At 44.1% G+C, this 20,864-nt stretch overlaps 1 protein-coding gene across 2 annotated transcripts in view; it reads left to right on the plus strand.

The window, feature by feature from the left end:
* CLPTM1L (CLPTM1 like) overlaps window positions 1-20,864 on the plus strand; it is a 127,641-nt gene that overhangs the window by 47,477 nt on the left and 59,300 nt on the right. For both annotated transcript variants that reach the window (XM_077269382.1, XM_077269383.1), the window contains exon 9: window positions 1,426-1,510. In XM_077269382.1, coding sequence (XP_077125497.1) covers window positions 1,426-1,510 — 85 coding nt within the window. The remainder of the gene's footprint in view (window positions 1-1,425; window positions 1,511-20,864) is intronic.

Below are 20,864 nucleotides of genomic sequence, written 5' to 3' on the forward strand. Positions count from 1 at the left end.
GGTTCCTCTGCGGGTTAATCCCGCAGCGGAATTGAAAATCTGCAGGGCAAAACCGCTGCAGTTATCCCTGCAGATTTATCGCGGTTTGTTCCGCGGTTTCCGCTGCGGGATTACTGCTGTACTATTGATGCTGCATATGCAGCAATATGCAGCATCAATAGTAATGTAAAAAATAATAAAAATTGGCTATACTCACCCTCTGACGTCGCGATCTCCCCGGCGCTACAAGCGGCTGTGCCGACAAGGACCTTCGTGACGTCACGGTCATGTGACCGCGGCGTCATCACGGTCATGTGACCGCGACGTCACCACAGGTCCTGTTCGGCACAGCAACCGGACGGCCGTGTGCAGCGCAGAGAGGTGAGTATAGCATGATTTTTTATTTTAATTCTTTTTTTTTTACACCCAAATATGGTTCCCAGGGCCTGGAGGAGAGTCTCCTCTCCTCCACCCCGGGTACCACCCGCACATTATCCGCTTAACTTCCCGCAACGTGGGCACAGCCCCATGCGGGAAGTTAGCAGTTCAATGCATTTCTATGGGTGCAGAATCGCTGCGATCCTGCACCAAGAAGTGACATGCTCCTTCTTTTTTTCTGCAGAAAATCCACGCGGATTTTCCACAGAAAAAAAGGATCGTCGGCACAGCGGGTTTTGTTTTCCATTAGGTTACATTGTACTGTAACCTACATGGCAAAAGGATGCGGACCCGCAGCTGCAAAACAGCTGCGGGTCCACAGCAAAACCCGCAGCGTGTGAACATAGCCATATTTGTATTTTGATGTAACCCCTTCTCATGTACAGCACCATGGAATCAATGATGCTATATAAATAATAATAATATAAAATTAATCCAATGCCAGAATAATTTTTTAGGATGCCACAACATTGCAATAAGGGGTGAACAAAACTTCGTATCTGCCCAAAATTGAATCCGTTAAAACATCAGCTCAGGTGAAAAAATAAGCCCTCACTGGGCCCAATATCACAAAATCAAACAACGTTGTGGGTCCTGGAAATGAGTGAACAAAGCATTATTATGATTTATTTTTTAATAAAAATTTCCCCAAAAAACTTTTCACCACTTAAAAAAATATATATACATGCTTGGTATCTGAATAATTATTCTGACCCGAAGATAAATATTGCCAGGACAGTTTCACTGCATTGTGAACATGGTAAATAAATAAATAATAATTGTGTAATTGCACGTTTTTTTGCCATTTCTTTGAATTTTCTTCCTACTTTCCCGTGCCAGAAAAAACAAGCCCTCATTCCACTATGTGGACGGAAAAATAAAAAGTTATGATTCTTAGAAGAAGGGGGGAAACAAAGAAACGGAATTTGGCCAAGGCGTGAAGGGGTTAACAAAAGCCTATATTAGTTTACTTAATTAAATCTTCAATCTTTGTTTTCTATATTGCAGCTTTTATTTGATTTTCTTGCATTTAAAAATGATATCAGTTTTTGGAAAAAGAAGAAGAATATGGTTGGGATGTCGACTAAAGCAGGTATGTCCCATTCTTAACATTTAATGTGATTTGCCATAAAGTTGAATAATGTTACCAATAATGCGATTGATTGCCATTAATTCTTTTTACAATCCTTAAGAAGGACTCCCCAATATTTTTTTTTCATTAAATTTGTGTATGGTATGTAATGTGACTGTATCAATATAGCCGGTTGTCTCCGGGATGCAGCGCCATTCTTCTCTGCTCTGTGACGTCACTGCTCTGCAGCATGGCCGGATCACACTGCGCTCTGCAGCATGGCCGTATCACACTGCGTTTTGCAGCATGGCCGGATCACATTGCGCTCTGCAGCATGGCCGGATCACACTGCACTCTGCATGAACCCAGAAGTGGCTTTTCTAAAGTAAGCCTGTAGAGCGTCAGAAGCCTACTACATAGACTGACATTGTAAAAGAGACTTCCTGCTCATGTATATATTGAGCCGGTTAGGCCTCTTTCACACTTCAGTTGTTTGGCGTCAGTTTGAATCCTCAGTTTTCATCAAATAGCGGATCCGCCATTTTTTTTTTGGCGGATCCACTATTTTCCCATAGACTTGTATTAGCGACGGATTGTGACGGATGGTCGTCCGTTCCATCCGCCATGTGACGGATACGTCAAAATTTGGCGGACGTCATCTAGACAGACGGACATTATAAAGTTTTTTGTCTGCGCCGAAATGGCAGTTCGCGACGGATCCGTCGCGTCCGCCATTCAATAGAATGGCCGCCTATGGGCGATGAATCCGTCGCCCCAATCCGCTTTTTCAATTGCGCATGCTCCAAAAAGTAAATACTTTCCCCAGACAACCCCCAAGTAACGGATCCATCAAAAAAACGGATCCGTTAGAACCGTTTTCTCAACAATTGTGATGGATCCGTCGATCCGTCACGATGTCGGAGCTGACTGACGCCAAACAACTGAAGTGTGAAAGAAGCCTTAGTCTGACTTGTGGTTATATCACTAAGGCCTCTTTCACACTTCCGTCTTTCAGCTTCCATCACAATCCGTCGTTTTTTGAGAATGCAGAATCCTGCATTTTCCCATAGACTTGTATTAGCGATGGATTGTGACGGATGGCCATCCGTTTCATCCGTCGTTCACTGGATCCTGCATATAAAAACGGTCCATCGGGCAGAGAAAAAAATTCAGAGGAACGTTTTTTCTGCACGTCGGAAAATCGGTCAGCGCCACATCCTGCGCTGCCCGTCACTGGCTACAATGGAAGCCTGTGGGTGCAGGATGCGTCGCTGACTGTGAAAAGCAGGAATCCAGCGATGGGTCCCGTCTTTTAAATGAGAGCATGCGTGGAAGAATTTCCCGTCAGGGAAATTCTCTCTCGCTCTCTTTCTCTTTTTACTATTGATACTGCCTATGCAGCATCAATAGTAACAAGATATAATGTTAAAAATAATAAAAAATCGCAATATTCTCACCTACCGGCGTTCCGGTAGGAAGTAACGCTTGCTGCCGGGAACATCATTGACGCTGCGTGGGAACGCCAGTAGGTGAGAATACTGCAATTTTTTTTTTATTTTTTTTTAACCTGGTTTGTGTTATGTATGCGTTTTCGCAGCGGAAAACCGCTGCGAAGACGCATACACAACAGGTGCACATACGCTCGACGGGTCCGTCAGAAAGACGGGCCCAGTGCACACGTTTTCCACAATCTGCACAGGATCCGTCATTTCAACGTCTTGACGGATCCTGTGCAGATTTGGAAGACGGAAGTGTGAAAGAAGCCTAAGAAGCGGATTGGGAAGGCACTGGATATCTGAGAAAGCAGCTGTAGGTGAGTATATTAACACACTCGCACCATACGCAGATTTAATTAAGAAAGTCAAGTGCTTCTTTAAGGGGCCCTAACCCTCAGCACCACTTTTTTACAGCCCTAATGACAAATTGAACAGCATCTTCAGACAGATGAAAATGCAGAAGATTGTTTTGCCCCTAAAATGCAGCATTTTTGTGCAATTAAAGAGTAAAAAAAAAAAACCGGTATCACAGAGAGATGAGCAAATAAATTTGAGTGGAATTGAATTCTAATATATATATAATATTCGCTTGTGTGGATTTAATGTTCCATCAAATGGTTAAAAAAAATTAATTACATCTCTCTGTCCCCGCTGCTGCTCATCCAGTCCTCGGTGCTTCTTTTGATTCCTTGCCGCTCGTGTTGGAATCTTTGGACGTCTTACGCTGCTCCGGACGTCCGGGTGTCATGGCACTGAGAGGATGCTTCTTAGCAGGTGCGTGGGAGGTGAACTGCATCATGAATTCACAACGTGCACCGTTCACCTCTCGTGTGCCTGCACATTATCCTCTTTGTGTCATCAGACCTGGAAGTCTAGTGCAACAGGAGGGCGAGGTATCAGAAGATGGGCCGAGGATCAGACGAGTGTTGGTAAGTTATGGATGGGCCAGAGAAGTGAGCAAGCGAGTTCAGTATGAGTTTTTACATATGGGGTAATCTCAGAGCCTGATAGAGGACATTCGCGGAGAATAACTTATCCATGAATCGAATTTCCCAGAAAAAAATGTGAACAAGCGAATTCAAATTTTGCCCGATTCGCTCATCTGAAGTATCACCATGTCTGGAACAACGCAAACTATTAAACTATTATGTTATTTATCCCCTAAATTTTTTATTATCCTGACACCTAAAAGATGGAAGTAAAAAAGCAATCAAAAGTTGTATGTATTAAAAATAAAAAATAAAAAATTGGTGTGTGTGTGTGTACAGTTCACCATATTTTTCAGATTATAACAAACTTGGGAGGAAGATGGCGGTGCTTTTTATAATCCAAAGAAAAATACTAAAGAAATTAACTGGGATACAAACTGCTGTGCATGCAGCATGTAAGCGCACATTCACGCTGGCCACTGAACAAAGACAGAAACATAATGAGTAAATAAATGAACCGCAATAGTGCATTTTTTAATCACAATTATGTTAACTAAGTACCCTATATTATTTTTATGCACTATTCATATTTATTTACTGCAGTTTATAATCCAAAGTTAGCTTACAGGGGGGCTGCATTGGAGCGGGGTCACAGGAGACAGGGTTGCTGCTTCAGGAGGGCTGCAGGAGGATGGCGATGCTGCGCATATTCGCTGTGTCCAAAGCGCTGCCTTCTATTGAACACAGGTAAATCTGCATGTGTTCACTGAACCGTGTGGATTTACCACATTCAACACATTTCTATTGATTTAATTTGTCTTGCAGAGACTAGTGTCTCCGCAAGAGAAATTGACATGCTGCGATCTTGAAAGTTGTGCCGCATGTCAGTGTTCCGTGGGTGATCTGCAGGCGATTATGCACACATAGTGGTCATGAGATTTCTAGAATTCGCATCCACTATGCTGTCACAGCAGACCGCTGCGGGTTTGACGTTGCAGCAGTTCCTGATCGTGTGCACATACCCTAAGATGTCAGCGTTGACCAGAGCCCTTGTTCCCATTGATTTCAATTTGGTGAGCTTCAGAAAAAATGGGCACTGGAGGCCCACTAGTAAGCTACCATAAAATTGGACTCCTGTCCTGTCTGTATACTGTCTTGCTTCTGCCCCTACCCAGGAGGTGTGATATGATCAGACCATGTCCCTGTACGGTCAGACACGGCCATTACACAGTACACTGCAGGAGCACATTATTTCATTATTTCAGCACAAGGACATTTTATTTAAAACACATCCATTTGTGGAAGTTATTATTATTCCATAATCTAATGTACTTTATTCAAGAAAAACCCCTTTAACATCCCAACCCTGCTTTGTGACCAAACAATAGATTCTGACAACATATGGGGTATGTCAGCATTTGGGTAAAATTGTGTTACAAATTGTCAGCTCCACTTTCATCTGTAAACCTTGTGCAAATGAAAAATTTGCAGGTTTTATAACATTTTAGTGGTAAAAATGTAATTCTTTATTTCCATAGCCCATTTTTTTAAATTTATGTGAGGCGCATATGGGTTGAAAATACTCTAATTCTCTAGATATATTCCTTGAGCAGTGAAATTTCCAAATTGCTGTCACTTTCTTGGTTTTGTTTTATTTTTTTTGCTGATCTAACACCTCAGAGGCTCTGCTAATGCAACATTTCATCTAAATCTTCGCTATAAAAGTGTAAAAGGTTGGGTATCCCCTAAAAATACTAAACTTATAGCTATCAATGGAGGAACTCTCCTTACATCTCTATTGAGGTCCTTTATTAAAGGGAACCTGTCACCCCCAAAATGGAAGGTGAGCTAAGCCCACCGGCATCAGGGGCTTATCTACAGCATTCTGTAGATAATTATGGTGACAGGTTCCTTTTAACTATTAACGCTGAACTTGACTATTAATAATTAATATCCACTAAATATGCCTCAACGTTAACTTTTCCTTATATACTAACTGAGACAAAAATGTGTATCAATAAAAGGTATTTATTACACACACAAGTCTGCAGTCTACAACATACATATATTTATACCCAACCTGGCGACATTATATATATATATATATATATATATATATATATATATATATATATATATATATATATATATATATATATATATATATATATATTCTACGTCTCTAATACAGTAATATCGCTACATTATCTAGTGATATCCCAACAATATCACACAGAAATAGCCCACAATATCCAGTAATATCACAACAATATCACACTATAAAAACCCACAATTAGCTGCCCGGATTACCCAAATCACACATGCCATATCAGCCCTCCCAATCTATAGCTTACTATCCCTAAGGCCTAAGAGGTTACAGATTATACTCGGCCATTTGGGTCCATCATCATTCCAGGAAGCAGGCAAAGCAAAAAAGAGGCCAGAGCCACATGATCTTGTCCCTTTTATTTAACCAGCTAAAAGAGGTGTGTCCAGCCCTAGGTGTGAGGGGATGATGTCACAGTATATTGTCCACTAAGATACATCCCCTCAGTCCTAAATGAAACTTGTTTTTCCAGCACATGGCAGCTTTGTTTTACAGCAAGCTGGAGGAGGGGGCTTCTGGGAACACGTGGGAGAATTATATCACTAAACACATCTCTATGTAAAGATATGCATTTTGGGCACTTCCCTTCTACAAAAAGTCAAAGGGAAAGTAAAGAGTAGAGTTGAGTAGTGACAGCAGCATAGAGAAGCATCACGCAGGGAGGGGGCTCCCTGTGCGTTCCTCCCCAGAACAACGCTATGCAATAAACGTTGTTCTGGTGGTCTTCATGGAAACCCCCGGAGCCAAGATGGCCGCGGGGTCCTTCCGGGTCCCGCAGGGAGGTGGCTTGTGAGTGCCTGCTGAGAGCACAGTGTGTAAATATTGTTACAATAAATACATTTATGTAAATAATAAAAAAAATAAAAACACACATATTTGATATCGCAGCGTCCGCAACGACCCGACCTATAAAACTGCCCCACTAAAAAACAAGGCACATTTTTTTTTTTATTATCATACTGTCAAAGTGCAATAAAACGCGATCAAAAAGATGTAAATCAAAATGGTACTGCTGAAAACGTCATCTTGTCCCACAAAACACAAGCTGCCACACAGCTCCATCAGCAGAAAAATAAAAAAGTTATAGCTGAGAATAAAGTGATGCAAAAATAATTTTTTCTGTAATAGTTTTTATTTTGTGAAAGTGCTGAAACACAAAAAACAATATAAATGAGGTATCTCTAATCATACTGACCCGAAGAATAAAGCTGTCCAAATATTAGAAAATAGCCAACAGCACAACTGATATAGAGATGCCCGTCCTAGTTCCACTGGACCTAAATGGAAAAGTACATACCGCAGCAAAGTAAAGGACAGCATCCAATCCAGGTGAAGTATAAAGTAATTTATTGTGCCAAATGCAACGTTTCAACCATATAGGTCTTTTTCAAGAAAAATGGTTGAAACGTTGCATTTTATACTTCACCTGGATTGGATGCTGTCCTTCACTTTGCTGCCGAAGAATAAAGCGGACTTACTAATTTTCCTGAATTGCTGGTTTTTGTTCATTCTGTCCCCTGAAATTCAGAATAGAAAGCGATCAAAAATTGTCATGTGCCCGAAAATGGCACCAATAAAAACCAATTCTTCACATACTGTTGATTTTTTTTTTTTTTTAATTCTGCCTCTCAAAGATTGCAGTAAGGCTCGGCGCACATTTATCCTGCACTCTGCGCTGGGCACTTACACCGGGGTTTCTGTGTAAATCTCTGAAATACGTGATTCAGACAGAACCCCAGGCGAAATATTCCCTATAATGAGGCAGATGGAGGCACTGTGGGCGCCATAGGACCTGTGATCCATCAGTGTCCATTTTTTAGGATTGCATTGCACTTCTGAAACGGACACCGCTGAACATAGGCCAGACAGAGTCCTGTGTAACTCCGCTGCCTCGTTATAGTGAATGGATCCCTCGGGGGTTTCATCTGTCACGTCACTCAAAGATTTAGTTGGAAACCTCAAAGTGCTCAGCCTAGATCAACGGATAAACGTGTATGTGTAACGTTATGTAAAATGTTCCCAATAAAAGCTTCAACTCAATCCACAAATAAACAAGTTCCCACTCAGGTCCGTCATCTGTTATCGGAAATATAGGGGGCTTCCACCTTACTGGTAGCACAAAGGCTCTGGAAAAGCTAAATGGCTTCACGCTCCCCAAAAGAAATTCAGCAAATTCTGCGCTCCCAAATGCCTGCCTCCGTCTGAGCCCCAGTGGGCCTAAACAATATTTAGCGCCCACATGTTACAGGTGCGTGTCTCCAGAAGCATGAGCTGGGCATAATATACTGCAACGTACTGGTCACTACAACGGCTATTTGCAATTTTCACTAAGAAAATCCACTGCTGCTAGTTTCTGGAAAACACCAATGGTGTCAAAATCGTCACTACACCTGTAGATAAATTCCCAAAAGGTTATATATTCCAAAATGTGGTTACTTGAGGGGGGTTTCCACTGTTTAGGCACATCAGGGGCACTCCAAACGCTACATGTCATCCCCTAATTATTCCAGTAAATTTGACATTCAAAAAGTCAAATGGTGCTCCTTCCCTTTCAAGTTCTGCCGTGCGCCCAAACGGTAGTATTCCCACACATATGGGGTATCTGTGTACTCAGGAGAAATTGCACAACAAATTGTGTGGAGCAATTTCACCTGTTATCCTTATGCTAAAAAGATTTATTTTGGAAAAATGTGATTTTTTTTTTTTTCTTTTATTTCCACGGGTCTACGTTATAAACTTCTAGATAAGTTCCCTAAGGGGTCTCATTTCCAAAATGGTGTCACTTGTGTGGGGTTTCCACTGTGTAGTGGGGCTCTCCAAACACGACTAGTGTTGAGCGATACCGTCCGATACTTGAAAGTATCGGTATCGGAAAGTATCGGCCGATACCGGCAAAGTATCGGATCCAATCCGATACCGATACCCGATACCAATACAAGTCAATGGGACTCATGTATCGGACGGTATCCCTGATGGTTCCCAGGGTCTGAAGGAGAGGAAACTCTCCTTCAGGCCCTGGGAACCATATTAATGTGTAAAAGAAAGAATTAAAATAAAAAATATTGCTATACTCACCTCTCCGACGCAGCCTGCACCTTACCGAGGGAAGCGGCAGCGTTCTTTGTTTAAAATTCGCGCTTTTCTTTCCTTTACTGAAGTCCCGGCTTGTGATTGGTCGCATGCCGCCCATGTGGCCGGGACGCAACCAATCACAGCAAGCCGTGACGTAATTTCAGGTCCTTCAGGATTTTAAAATTACGTTCCGGCGTTGTGATTGGTTGCGTCGCAGTCACATGGGCAACGCAACCAATCACAGCAAGCCGTGACGTAATTTCAGGTCCTTAAGGATTTTAAAATTACGTCTCGGCTTTGTGATTGGTTGCGTCGCAGTCACATGGGAGACGCAACCAATCACAAGCCGTGACGTCACGGGAGGCTGGACACGCGCGCATTTTAAAATGGGCGCGTGTCCAGCCTCCCGTGACGTCCCGGCTTGTGATTGGTTGCGTCGCGATCAACCAATCACAAGCCGGGAGGCTGGACACGCGCGCATTTTAAAATGAGCGCTTGTCCAACCTCCCGTGACGTCCCGGCTTGTGATTGGTTGCATCGCGGTCAACCAATCACAAGCCGGGAGGCTGGACACGCGCGCATTTTAAAATGAGCGCTTGTCCAACCTCCCGTGACGTCCCGGCTTGTGATTGGTTGCATCGTGGTCAACCAATCACAAGCCGGGAGGCTGGACACGCGCGCATTTTAAAATGGCTTCCCGGCTTGTGATTGGTTGACCGCGCCGCAACCAATCACAAGCCGGGACGTCACGGGAGGCTGGACACGCGCCCATTTTAAAATGCGCGCGTGTCCAGCCTCCCGGCTTGTGATTGGTTGACCGCGATGCAACCAATCACAAGCCGGGACGTAATTTTAAAAACCTTAAGGACCTGAAATTACGTCACGGCTTGCTGTGATTGGTTGCGTTGCCCATGTGACTGCGACGCAACCAATCACAACGCCGGAACGTAATTTTAAAATCCTGAAGGACCTGAAATTACGTCACGGCTTGCTGTGATTGGTTGCGTCCCGGCCACATGGTCGGCACGCGACCAATCACAAGCCGGGACTTCAGTAAAGGAAAGAAAAGCGCAAATTTTAAACAAAGAACGCTGCCGCTTCCCTCGGTAAGGTGCAGGCTGCGTCGGAGAGGTGAGTATAGCAATATTTTTTATTTTAATTCTTTCTTTTACACATTTTTACATTAATGTTGTTTCGATACCGATACCCGATACCACAAAAATATCGGATCTCGGTATCGGAATTCCGATACAGCAAGTATCGGCCGATACCCGATACTTGCAGTATCGGAATGCTCAACACTAAACACGACATAGCAAATGCTAATTATTCCAGCATATTTTACATTCAAAAAAGTCAAACGGTGCTCCTTCCCTTCCAAGCCCGGCCGTGCGCCCAAACAGTAAATTTCCCCCACATATGGGGTATAGGCATGCTCAGGAGAAATTGCACAACAAAATGTATGGTCTATTTTCTCCTGTTACCCTTGTGAAAGTAAAAAAAAAATAGGTCTAAATGAAAAGTTTTGTATAAGAAAAGTAAAGGTTTATTTTTTTTTCCACATTCCAAAAATTCCTGTGAAGCACATGAAGGGTTAATAAACTTTTTGAATGTGGTTTTGAGTACCTTGAGGGGTGCAGCATTTAGAATGGTGTCATTTTTGTGTATTTTCTATTATATAGGCCCCTCAAAGTCACTTCAAATTTGAGGTGGTCCCTTAAAAAAAAAAATAGATTTGTAAAAAATAGAAATCGTTGGCCAACTTTTAACCCTTATAACTTCTTAACAAAAAAAAATTGTTTTCAAAATTGTGCTGCGGTAAAGTAGACATGTGGGAAATGTTATTTATTAAATATTTTGAGCGATATGACTCTCTGATTTAAGGGCATAAAAATTACATTTGAAAATTGCGAAATTTTCAACATTTTCGCCAAATTTCCATGTTTTTAACAAGTAAACTCTAGTCATATCAAAGAACTTTTACACATATCATAAAGTACAATATGTGACGAGAAAGCAGTCTCAGAATCAGCGGGATCCGTAGAAGAGTTCAAGAGGTAAGACCTCATAGAGTGACAGTGGTCAGAATTGTAAAAATTGGCCAGGAAGGTGAAAACAGGCTTCGGGGAGAAGGGGTTAAACACATCCAATTGTGGAACTTAATATTACTCAAACATCTATTGATTTAAAATGTTTAAAATTAACTTTGTGGGAAAACCCCTTTAATTTTTTAATGCACCTGTGTATTAAAAATGCTCAACACAGCCGTAGATTAATTTCCTGGGTGTCTAGTTTAACCCCTTTCCCAGCTGTGACATATCCATATGTCCCTGTGACTTGGGCCTTATTGACCTGGGACGTATGGATGTGTCCCGGAGATTTTGCACGCACCCGACTCTGTGCACGCTATCACTGCCGGGTGTCAGCTGATTTTGAATCTGACACACGACACTCAGTGCCAGGAGCGGTCCCTCACCGCATCCGGCACATTAACCCCCTAAATGCTGTGATCGAACTCAATTGCAGCATTTCGGGAGCAAGCATAGGGAAGACAGCCCCTCTGCCATTGGATCAGAGACCCGCGATGTCTTTGCAGGGTCCTGATCATTGCCATGGTGACCCGATGTCTTCATGACGACATCTGGTCACCAGACCTAGCAAAGTTGTTAAATCATGCTTAGAGCTTGATCAGCAGCTTTGTCAGTGCTGACCGTTTGCGCAGCATAGGGATGCTCCTGTATCTCTGCTATACAAGCGATCAGCCTGCCAAAAATGAAAGTCCCATAGTGGGACAAAGTACAAAGGCTTTTTTAAAAATTGTAAAAAAAAATTACATATGGTACCTATAAATAAATATTTTTATGGGAAAAAAAATATAAACAATAAAAGTACACATATTTGGTATTGCTGCATCTGGAATGACCCGACTTATGAAACTATCCCACTAGTTAACCCTTTTAGTGAACACCATAAACCTAAACAACAAGGTAAAAAACAATGCTTTATCATCACACTGCCAAACAAAAAGTTGAAATAACACGATAAAAAAGACGAATATAAATAAACATGGTACTGCTGAAAACCGCAAAAAACAAGCCACCATACAGTTCCATCAGCAGAAAAATAAAAAAGTTATAGCTGTCAGAATAAAGCGATGCAAAAATAATTATTTTCTATAAAATAGTTTTTGTTGTGTAAAATCATCAAAACATGAAAAAAAGAATATAAATATGGTATCACTGTAATCCTACTGACCCGAAGAATAAAACTGCCTTATCAATTTTACCACACGCAGAACGACATAAATGCACCCCCCCAAAAAAATTCCTGAATTACTGGTTTTTGTTCATTCTACCTCCCAAAAATCCGAATTGAAAGCGATCAAAAACGTCATGTGTCTGTAAATGGTACTAATAAAAATGTCAGCTTGTCCCTCAAAACACAAGCCCTCACATTACTCTGTGGACCGAAATACGGAAAAAGTAGAGCTCCCAAAATATGGTGATGCAAAGAAAAAATATACAGCAGCCAAACATAAAAAAAAGTATATAAATCTGGTATCACTGTAATCTAGAAGAATAAAGTTGCCTAATCATTTATATCACATGATGAACGACGTAAAAATATATAAAACCAATTCTTCACCTGTTGTTTTTGTTCATTCTGCCTCCCAAAGGCAGAATCTCCCAAAGATCTCAGTAAGGCTCGGCTCACATTTATCCTGCGCTGAGCGCTTACACCTGAATTTCCATGTAAATCTCTAAAACGCATGACTCAGATGGAATGTCCGGCTGAAGATACCCTATAATGAGGCACTGTGGACGCCATAGGACCTTTGATCCGGCAGCGTCTGTCTTTTTAGGTTTGCATAAAAGTGCCATCAGCCACAGTTTTGTGCACTTTTGAAAAGGAAAATGCTGAACAGAGGCCAGATGGAGTCCAGAGTAACTGTATAATGAGGAGCAGTAACTCTGTTGCCTCATTATAGTGAATAGATCCCTAAGGGGTTTCATCTAAATCACGTCACACGGAGATTTAGATGGAAACCCCAAATGAAGTGTTCAGTGCCGTTAAATGTGATCCCAAACGTTATGTAAAATGTTCCCAATAAAACTTCAACTCAATCCACAAGAAAAGTAAGCCGCCACTCAAGTCTGTCAACTATTAATGGAAATATAGGGGGCTTCCACATTACCGGTAGTACAAATGTTCTGGAAAAGCGAAATGGCTCCTTGCTCCTCAAAAGAAATTAAGCAAATTCTCCTCTACCAAAACCAAACTCCCCCCTCCCTTCTGAGCCCCACAGTGTTCCTAAAGCACATATATCGTCCACATGTTTGGCATTTCTGATGCCTAACTTACGGGTGCGTGTCTCCAGAAGCACAGGCTGGGCATAACATACTGGTGACTGAAATGTACTGGTCACTACAGCGTACTGGTCACTACAACGGCATTTGCAATTTTCACTTGGTAACATTCATTGCTGTTAGTTTCTGGAAAACACGCATTGAGTCAAAATCTTCACTACACCTGTAGATAAATTCCAAAAGGTGTATGATTTCCTAAATGGGGTCACTTGAGGGGGGATTCTGCTCTGTTAGCACTTGGGGGCTCTGTAAAATTTGCACTCTAGGAGGCAATAGCATTCCGTTCCTCCAGTGTGTCTCCTTATGGCTAAGCAGTACTGTACAGTCACATATGGGGCACATTCAGTAGTGTAAGGAGGCTAATGGCCGCATAATCAATGGGAGGTATGTGTCACAGGGATGGCTGCTCCCTGTGATGTAACATGGAGTATTTTTATTTACTGCACGTAAGCACTAAGATGTCGTTTAGTGCAACTTCATCCAGGTTGCGCGTAGCTATGAGAGATGGGCAGGTCCGGCTACCCACATACCTCACCAGTGGGTGTGGTTACAACCTACATAATGGAGGCTGTTGTTTGGCATATGGTTTGTGTCTGGGGAGGGAAAAGCCCTCCTGTGTGTGTGGCATCAGAGCGAGCCTGCGTGCTGGACATTGCCCGGCCTGTGTGCCCACAGGCCTGAGGGAGCAGAACCCGACTAAGGACATTTTGTGTTGTTTTGCTGGCTCTAAAGGCCGTTTACCTTTTGTTGTTGCTTAGGGGTTTATGAAGCAAATAAACCCGCACGGTCCTTTTAAAGAAACGCGCCTCCTGTCATCCTCCTGCTACACCTGAGTGAGTACGATCCCTACAGTTGGTGCTAGACTGCGGGCATCGGGCCAGGAGGTACCTGGGAGGATTTCAGCAGGAGTTTGCTGTGGATTGGTTGGTCCACAAACTCCAGGTGACTTCCTGTGGATCGGCAGGTCCACGAACTCCAGGTGGATTGCTGTGGATCGGCGGGTCCACGAAATCTGCAGAGCCGTGTAGAGAGGTGCAGAGCAGTGCGAAGCCGTGCGGAGTGATGTGGAGCCGCGCTGTCTGGAATTGTTGGGGCAGATAGACTGCCGTGCACAGGCGGTGAGGAGCCTGAGAGGGCCATGCGGAGTCCAAGGCATGCACCCCTAGGAGGGATAGTTGCCCAAAAGGGGGCGGTGACCCAAAAGGAGGTGTGACCCAAATAGGGGTGGTGGCCTAAAAGGGGCGGCGGCGAAAGCGCCTAGGGACTGTTGCCGGGATCATTGTTCGAACAGCGCATGTCCGGGATTATGTACGGACTTTCCATCTGACAAGATGTCACAGAGCTGTTCTGTAGAAGTCAATGGAGAGTGCATGACTGAATTTCTGGACTCAGGGAGCCCAGTGACCCTGGAGAGCGCCACACTCCCTGTCTGTCGGATCCCTGGTAGGAAGATGGAGGTCCGCTGTATCCATGGGGTCCCTAGGGATTATCCGCTGTCCAGGGTAATCATTGAGACACCCACGATTTTTACCAGCCATGACGTCCCTGTAGTCCCGCACTTGTTATACCCTATTGTGATAGGCCAGGGCTTTAAATGGTTCTGGGACTTGTGGGAAGAAAGGGAGGTGTCTAATTTCTCAGAGGGGAGCCGGAATGACCCTAAGGGAGCCCCACCACAGCGGGCGGCTTTAGGGGTCCCTGGTATGATGCATAAAGAGGAGGTAGCGCCCCTAAGGTCGATGTCCCAGAGTTAGGGATGACCAGGGAACAGTGTGGGTCTGGCCAACTCAGGGACTTAGCTGGGGTGACCAAATGTGTGACCATTGAAAACGGGGTAGATCCAGGAAAGGGGTCAGACACCTGTTTATGTGGGGACTTGTTAGTCCAGGGTGACAGGGAGAGTAGTGTTGACTCCCAGTCAGACTGTGAGGCAAGGGAAAAAGAGTGCGGTAAAGTGGTACAAATGGCAAGTCTTCCTCTCATCGCCGGGGACTCGGGGCCGCAGAAAGGCAGGACAGGCTTCACCCTCAGAAAAGGGGTCTGAAGAAGAGATATAGTCAGTGGCAAACAAGATTGATGTCCTTGATAAAGAGGTCACTTTACCTTTGACAAATCCCAGCACAGAGGTAGTCGATGACATGGGGAAAATAAAACTGACCCAGGGTGTTGGTAGGTATCCAACAGCTAATATCGCAGTTGGAGAAGAACTCCGAGAAAAAACTGAGAACCTGCAGGAGAAGCTATCTGGATCGACTGCTGCCACCCAACAACGAGAGGGTCAAATCACCAAACTGTCAAAGGAAATGTGCACGTGGAAAGAACGAGCCAACAGTTTCCGCCAGGTGGGAGCGCACTTCCAAAGCTTGGAGAAAGAGTATGACGAGGTCTGTCAACATCTGGCGAACGAGAGGTTGAAGGTGTCTAATATGGAAGCCACCAACTCTGCGCAGCTGGATCAGGTGAGTCATCTGGAGTCCGAACTCTCAGCAGCCAAGGCTCAGCTCGGAGAGAAGGAAGCGCTGGAGAAGAAGCTGCTTCATACCATCCCCTCCACCAAGGAAAAGCTGTGCTCTGCTCGGCAGGAGGATGCAGAACACTTGTCTCAGCTAGAAATGACCTGCTGCAACAAAGCGCAGGAGTTCCAGGACCTTGCCAAAGAATTTTATCATGAGAAGCAAAAAGTGGCAGATTTACAAGCCGAATTAAAGCGTCTGAAAGAACAAAGTGAATAAGCCCTCCGGGAACTGTCCGCAGACTTCGAGGAGAAGAACGCATGTATCAGAGAGGCCCATGAGAAGCAACATCAGGAGCTTCTCTGGGGAGAAGACGAGCGGCGCTGCCTGGGAGGGGAGTGGGATAAAGTTCTTCGAGAGCTCAAGATCGAGCATGAGGCTAATACCCAGCTCCAGAAATACATGGACGACCGAAAAAACGTGTTCTCCGCTCTACAGAACAAACTGTCATGCTCTCTCAATCAGATCTCAAATAAGGAGAGTGAGCTGGAGAGACTGACCAAAGAAGTGGCCTCCAGGGAGGAAGAAATCCAGCAGGGGAAGTACCACGCAGACTGCCTCACAAGGGAGGTCGACATCTTGAAAAGCCGCTCTGACTCTCAGGAAGAGGAGGTCAAACACTATGTCCAAGAAGGTGAGACTTCTCTTTTCCAGTGCGTGGTAGAGGTGCCCAAGGACGTACGAGAAGCTTGTGCCAGTGAGGCTGTGCATAATGGGTTTAGAAAGGCGGTTGAAGCGTGTAGTGTAAACTGGGCACCAGACTCTAAGCAGTTAGTTATACTGTCGACTAGGGAAGTCACAGTAAAGCGGGTGGCTATCCTGAGTGACATGCCCCTACACTGTCTTCGCACAAAACAGATGTTCCTGATAAGGGATAAGGAAGCCGCATGACGCTGGAGCATGCAAGGAAAGGTCAAAGTCGGCTGGGGTTGGTGAAAGATATCGTTCAAGTGCCCAGAAATCTAGTGAGGAAAGTCATTGGGAGATTTGGAAAAGTTATGCAGGAAATTGTGAATTAGTCCGGTGTGGCGAGTGTGAGGATCCCAGCTGATGCCGAAGCCCAGGTACCTGGGGAAGATGGGATGGTTCCATTCTTCGTGGTCGAATCAAGGGAGAGCCTTCAAAATATTCAAATACTCCTGGAATATCACATGGCGTACCTAAGGGAGGTAGAGCAGCTAAGACTTGAGAGGGTGGAGATCAATAAACAGCTGCAGGAAATGCGAAGAAGAGGAAGGCTATTTTCAACCCGAGGTATGGAGAGACAAAGGGGTTCCCTATGGATGGAAGGGTTAGAAGTAGTCACTCTTCTGCTAGCTCAGTGCTGAGTGGCCTAGGCGGGAGACCCTGTAGCGGACGTGGTGACAGTCAGACCAGACAGAAGGAATGAGGCCTAGGACATCACAACACTGTACTGACCGCCGGTTATGGGGCTAGTCTGACAAAGGGGCAACCCTATCAGAAGAGGTGACGGAGTCAGATACCATACAGTTCCAAAAGGGCTCAGTGACAAGGCCCGATTTTGACCGACAGGTTTATTTCCAAAGGGAAGGGTCTCTGGTCAGGTAAGAGAAGGTGCCAAGCCCCACTGCTTTAGGCAGAGGGGGGGGACATATGTAAGGAGGCTAATGGCCGCGTAGTCAATGGGATTTATATGTCACAAGGATGGCTGCTGGGGATGGCTGCTCCCTGTGATGTAACCCAGAGTATTTTTCTTTAGTGCACGTAAGCACTAAGGTGTCTTTTAGTGCTTCTAGGTCCGCGTTGCGGGTAGCTATGAGAGATAAGCGGGTCTGGCTACCCACATACCTCACCTGTGGGTGTGGTTACAGCCTGCATAGTGGAGGCTGTTGTTTGGTACATGGTCTGTGTCTGGGGAGGGAAAAGCCATCCTGTGTGTGGCTTCAGAGCTAGCCTGCGTGCTGGACATTGCCCGGCCTGTGTGCCCACAAGCCCGAGGGAGCAGAACCCGACTAAGGACTATTTGTGTTGTTTTGCTGGCTCTAAAGGCCGTTTACCTTTTGTTGTTGCTTAGGGGTTTATGGAGCTAATAAACCCACACAGACTTTTTAAAGAAACGTGCCTCCTGTTTTCCTCCTGCGCAGTGAGTACGATCCGTACAGTAGAAATTGTAGGACAAATTATGGTGCAATTTGTGCCCACTTCTTGCGTGAAATTGTAAAATCTGGGGCTAAAACTAAATTTTGGTGGTTAAAAAAAAAGTACCGTAGTTATTTTTTCTTCACTTGCCAATGGTATAAAATTCTGTGACACACACATGGTGTTAATATAATCACTGCATCCCTAGATGAATTTGTAAAATCTGCATTATAGTATGGCGCTCCTTCCCTTCTGAGCTTTGCACTGTGCCTGAAAAATATTTCCTGATTACTTGTAGGGTATTGGCGCACTCGGGGGGAAAAAAATGGACCTCAGTTTGTTGTAAATAAATTTCCTATTATTTTCCTATTATCCCTTAGAAAAATTTAAAACTTGGCGTTAAAACAATAATTTTGTGGTAAAAATTTATTTTATTATTTCTTCATCGCTCAATGGTATAAAATCCTGTGCGGCACATGTGTTGTCAGTGTGAGAGATGAGCGACCATCGTCGGCTCCCTCCTTATTCGGCAAGCTATAGCGCTTACCAAAGAAGCTGCATCAGGAACCCGGATACCTGGAGCGCTCCCGATAATCAGCTGTTCGGTTCCGCAGCTGCATGTGTCGCGGCTGTATGACAGTCACAACACATGCATGGACAGTCTGTGTGTTGTGACTGTCAATTACCCAGAGCAAATATAATATAAAAACAGGGAAAAATAATCAAAAGTGCAACATGTAATCCCTTAAAAACTTAACTTTAATTAGGGGCTAGCACCCCTTTTGATGAGGGTATCTAAATTTTGTACAATGACCTTTTAGCAATAAGCACTTTCCCTTCATCTCTTTATACTGCTTTTTGTTTAACAACCTATAGCATGGTAGGACTAAATCAGGGTTAGTCGGGGACAGCCGCCGCGGAGGGGGGCGCCAAAAAACCGTATCTATCAGGGTGCCAACCTCCACTGCTAGGAAGGGATAGCAGTCAAGTGCAGGGAAATTGCTAGGTTATTGTTATAGATCCTATCATATATTTTTTGTTAGCACTGGGAAAAGGTGTTTTTTTTTTTTTAAATGATTTAAGAATTAAAGTTTTTGTCTTTTAAGGGATTACATGTTGCAGTGTTGTGACTGTCACACAGCTGTCACACATGCAGCTGCAGCGCCGAACAGCTGATTATCGGGAGCATTTCTGGTAGCCGGGTTCCTGATGCAGCTTCTTCGATAAGCACTATAGCTTGCCGAATAAGCAAGGAGCCAACGATGTTCACTCATCTCTAGTCAATATGATCAACTGCACCCCTTGATGAATTCATTGGGAAGTGTAGTTTGTAAAATGAGTTCACATATAGGGGGTTTCTGTTGTTCTGGCACCCCAGGGGCTCTGCTAATGTGACATAGCACCCTCAAACCATTCCAGCAAAATCTGAACTCCAAAATGGTGCTTCTCTTGTCTGAGCTTTGCACTGTGCCTCAAAAGTAGTATTTCCCCACATATAGGGTAACAGCGTAGAAATTGCACAACAAATTGTATGGTGCAATTTCTTATTTTACTCTTGTGAAAATAAAAAATGGGGCTAAAATAACATTTTTGTGGGGAAAATGTGTTTTTTTTTTTTTTTTTTTTTATTTTCACATCTCAATGTTATAAACTTCTGGGAAGTACCTGTGGTTCAAGGTGCTCATCACACATCTAAATACATTCTTTGAGGGGTCTAGTTTCCAAAATGGGATCACTTGTGTGGAGTTTCCACTATTTAGGCACATCAGAGGTTCTCCAAATGGAACATGACATATGCTAATGTTTCCTGGAAATTTTACATTCAAAAAGTCAAATGGCGCTCATTCCCTTCCGAACTCTGCCACGCGCCCAAACAGTGGTTTTCTCCCTCATATGGGGTATCGGTGTAATCAGGAGAAACTGTCATACAAATTGTGTGGTGCAATTTCTCCTGTTTCTCTTATGAAAATGCAAAATTAAAGGCTAAAAAAACATTTTGTGGGTAAAATGTGATTTTTTTATTTTATTTTTTTTCATGGTTCAACATGATAAACTTTGGTGAAGCACTTGAGGATTCAATGTGCTCACCACACATCTAGATCAGTTCTCTGAGGGGTCTAGTTTCCAAAATATGTCACTTGTGGGGGATTTTCACTGTTTAGGCACATTAGGGGCTCTCCAAACGCGACATGGCGTCCGCTATTCCACCAATTTTGCATTCAAAAAGTCAAATGGCGCTCCTTCCCTTCCGAGCCCTGCCGTGCACTCAAACAGTGGTTTTCTTCCACTTTTGGGGTATCTGCATGCTCAGGAGAAATTGCACAACACATTTTGTAGTCCATTTTTTCCTATTACCCTTGTGAAAATAAAAAAATTGAAGTCTAAAGTACATTTTTTGTGAAAAAAAAGTTAAAGGGGTTGTCCACTACTTTCAGTTAACCCCCCAATGTATCCCCCTGGGGCCCCTAATGAATCTTATAAATACCTTCTGTTGCCGTTTTTGCCTGTGAGCGGCGCTATGGCGGCGGCTGAGTCCGGGTCACGTGACCCCCAGACTGCAGCCACTGCTAATTTCCGCCGACGTCACGCCAATTTTCAGACTCTGGAAATTGACGTGACGTCAGCAACAGGCATGACCCAGCCTCCACAGACAGCGGTCACTCAAGAGTGACTGGGCTGTGGGCTGCCTGCGGGGCTTTGCTGGGGGCGGGCGGGGCTGTGCTGCGAGTGGGGCTGTGCTGGGGTCTGCTGGCCGGCTGCGCTCATGTGCCAAGATGTGCGTCCGGTGCGT

The sequence above is a fragment of the Ranitomeya variabilis genome, chromosome 6, assembly GCF_051348905.1.
Source record: "Ranitomeya variabilis isolate aRanVar5 chromosome 6, aRanVar5.hap1, whole genome shotgun sequence".
NCBI classification, from domain to species: domain Eukaryota; kingdom Metazoa; phylum Chordata; class Amphibia; order Anura; family Dendrobatidae; genus Ranitomeya; species Ranitomeya variabilis.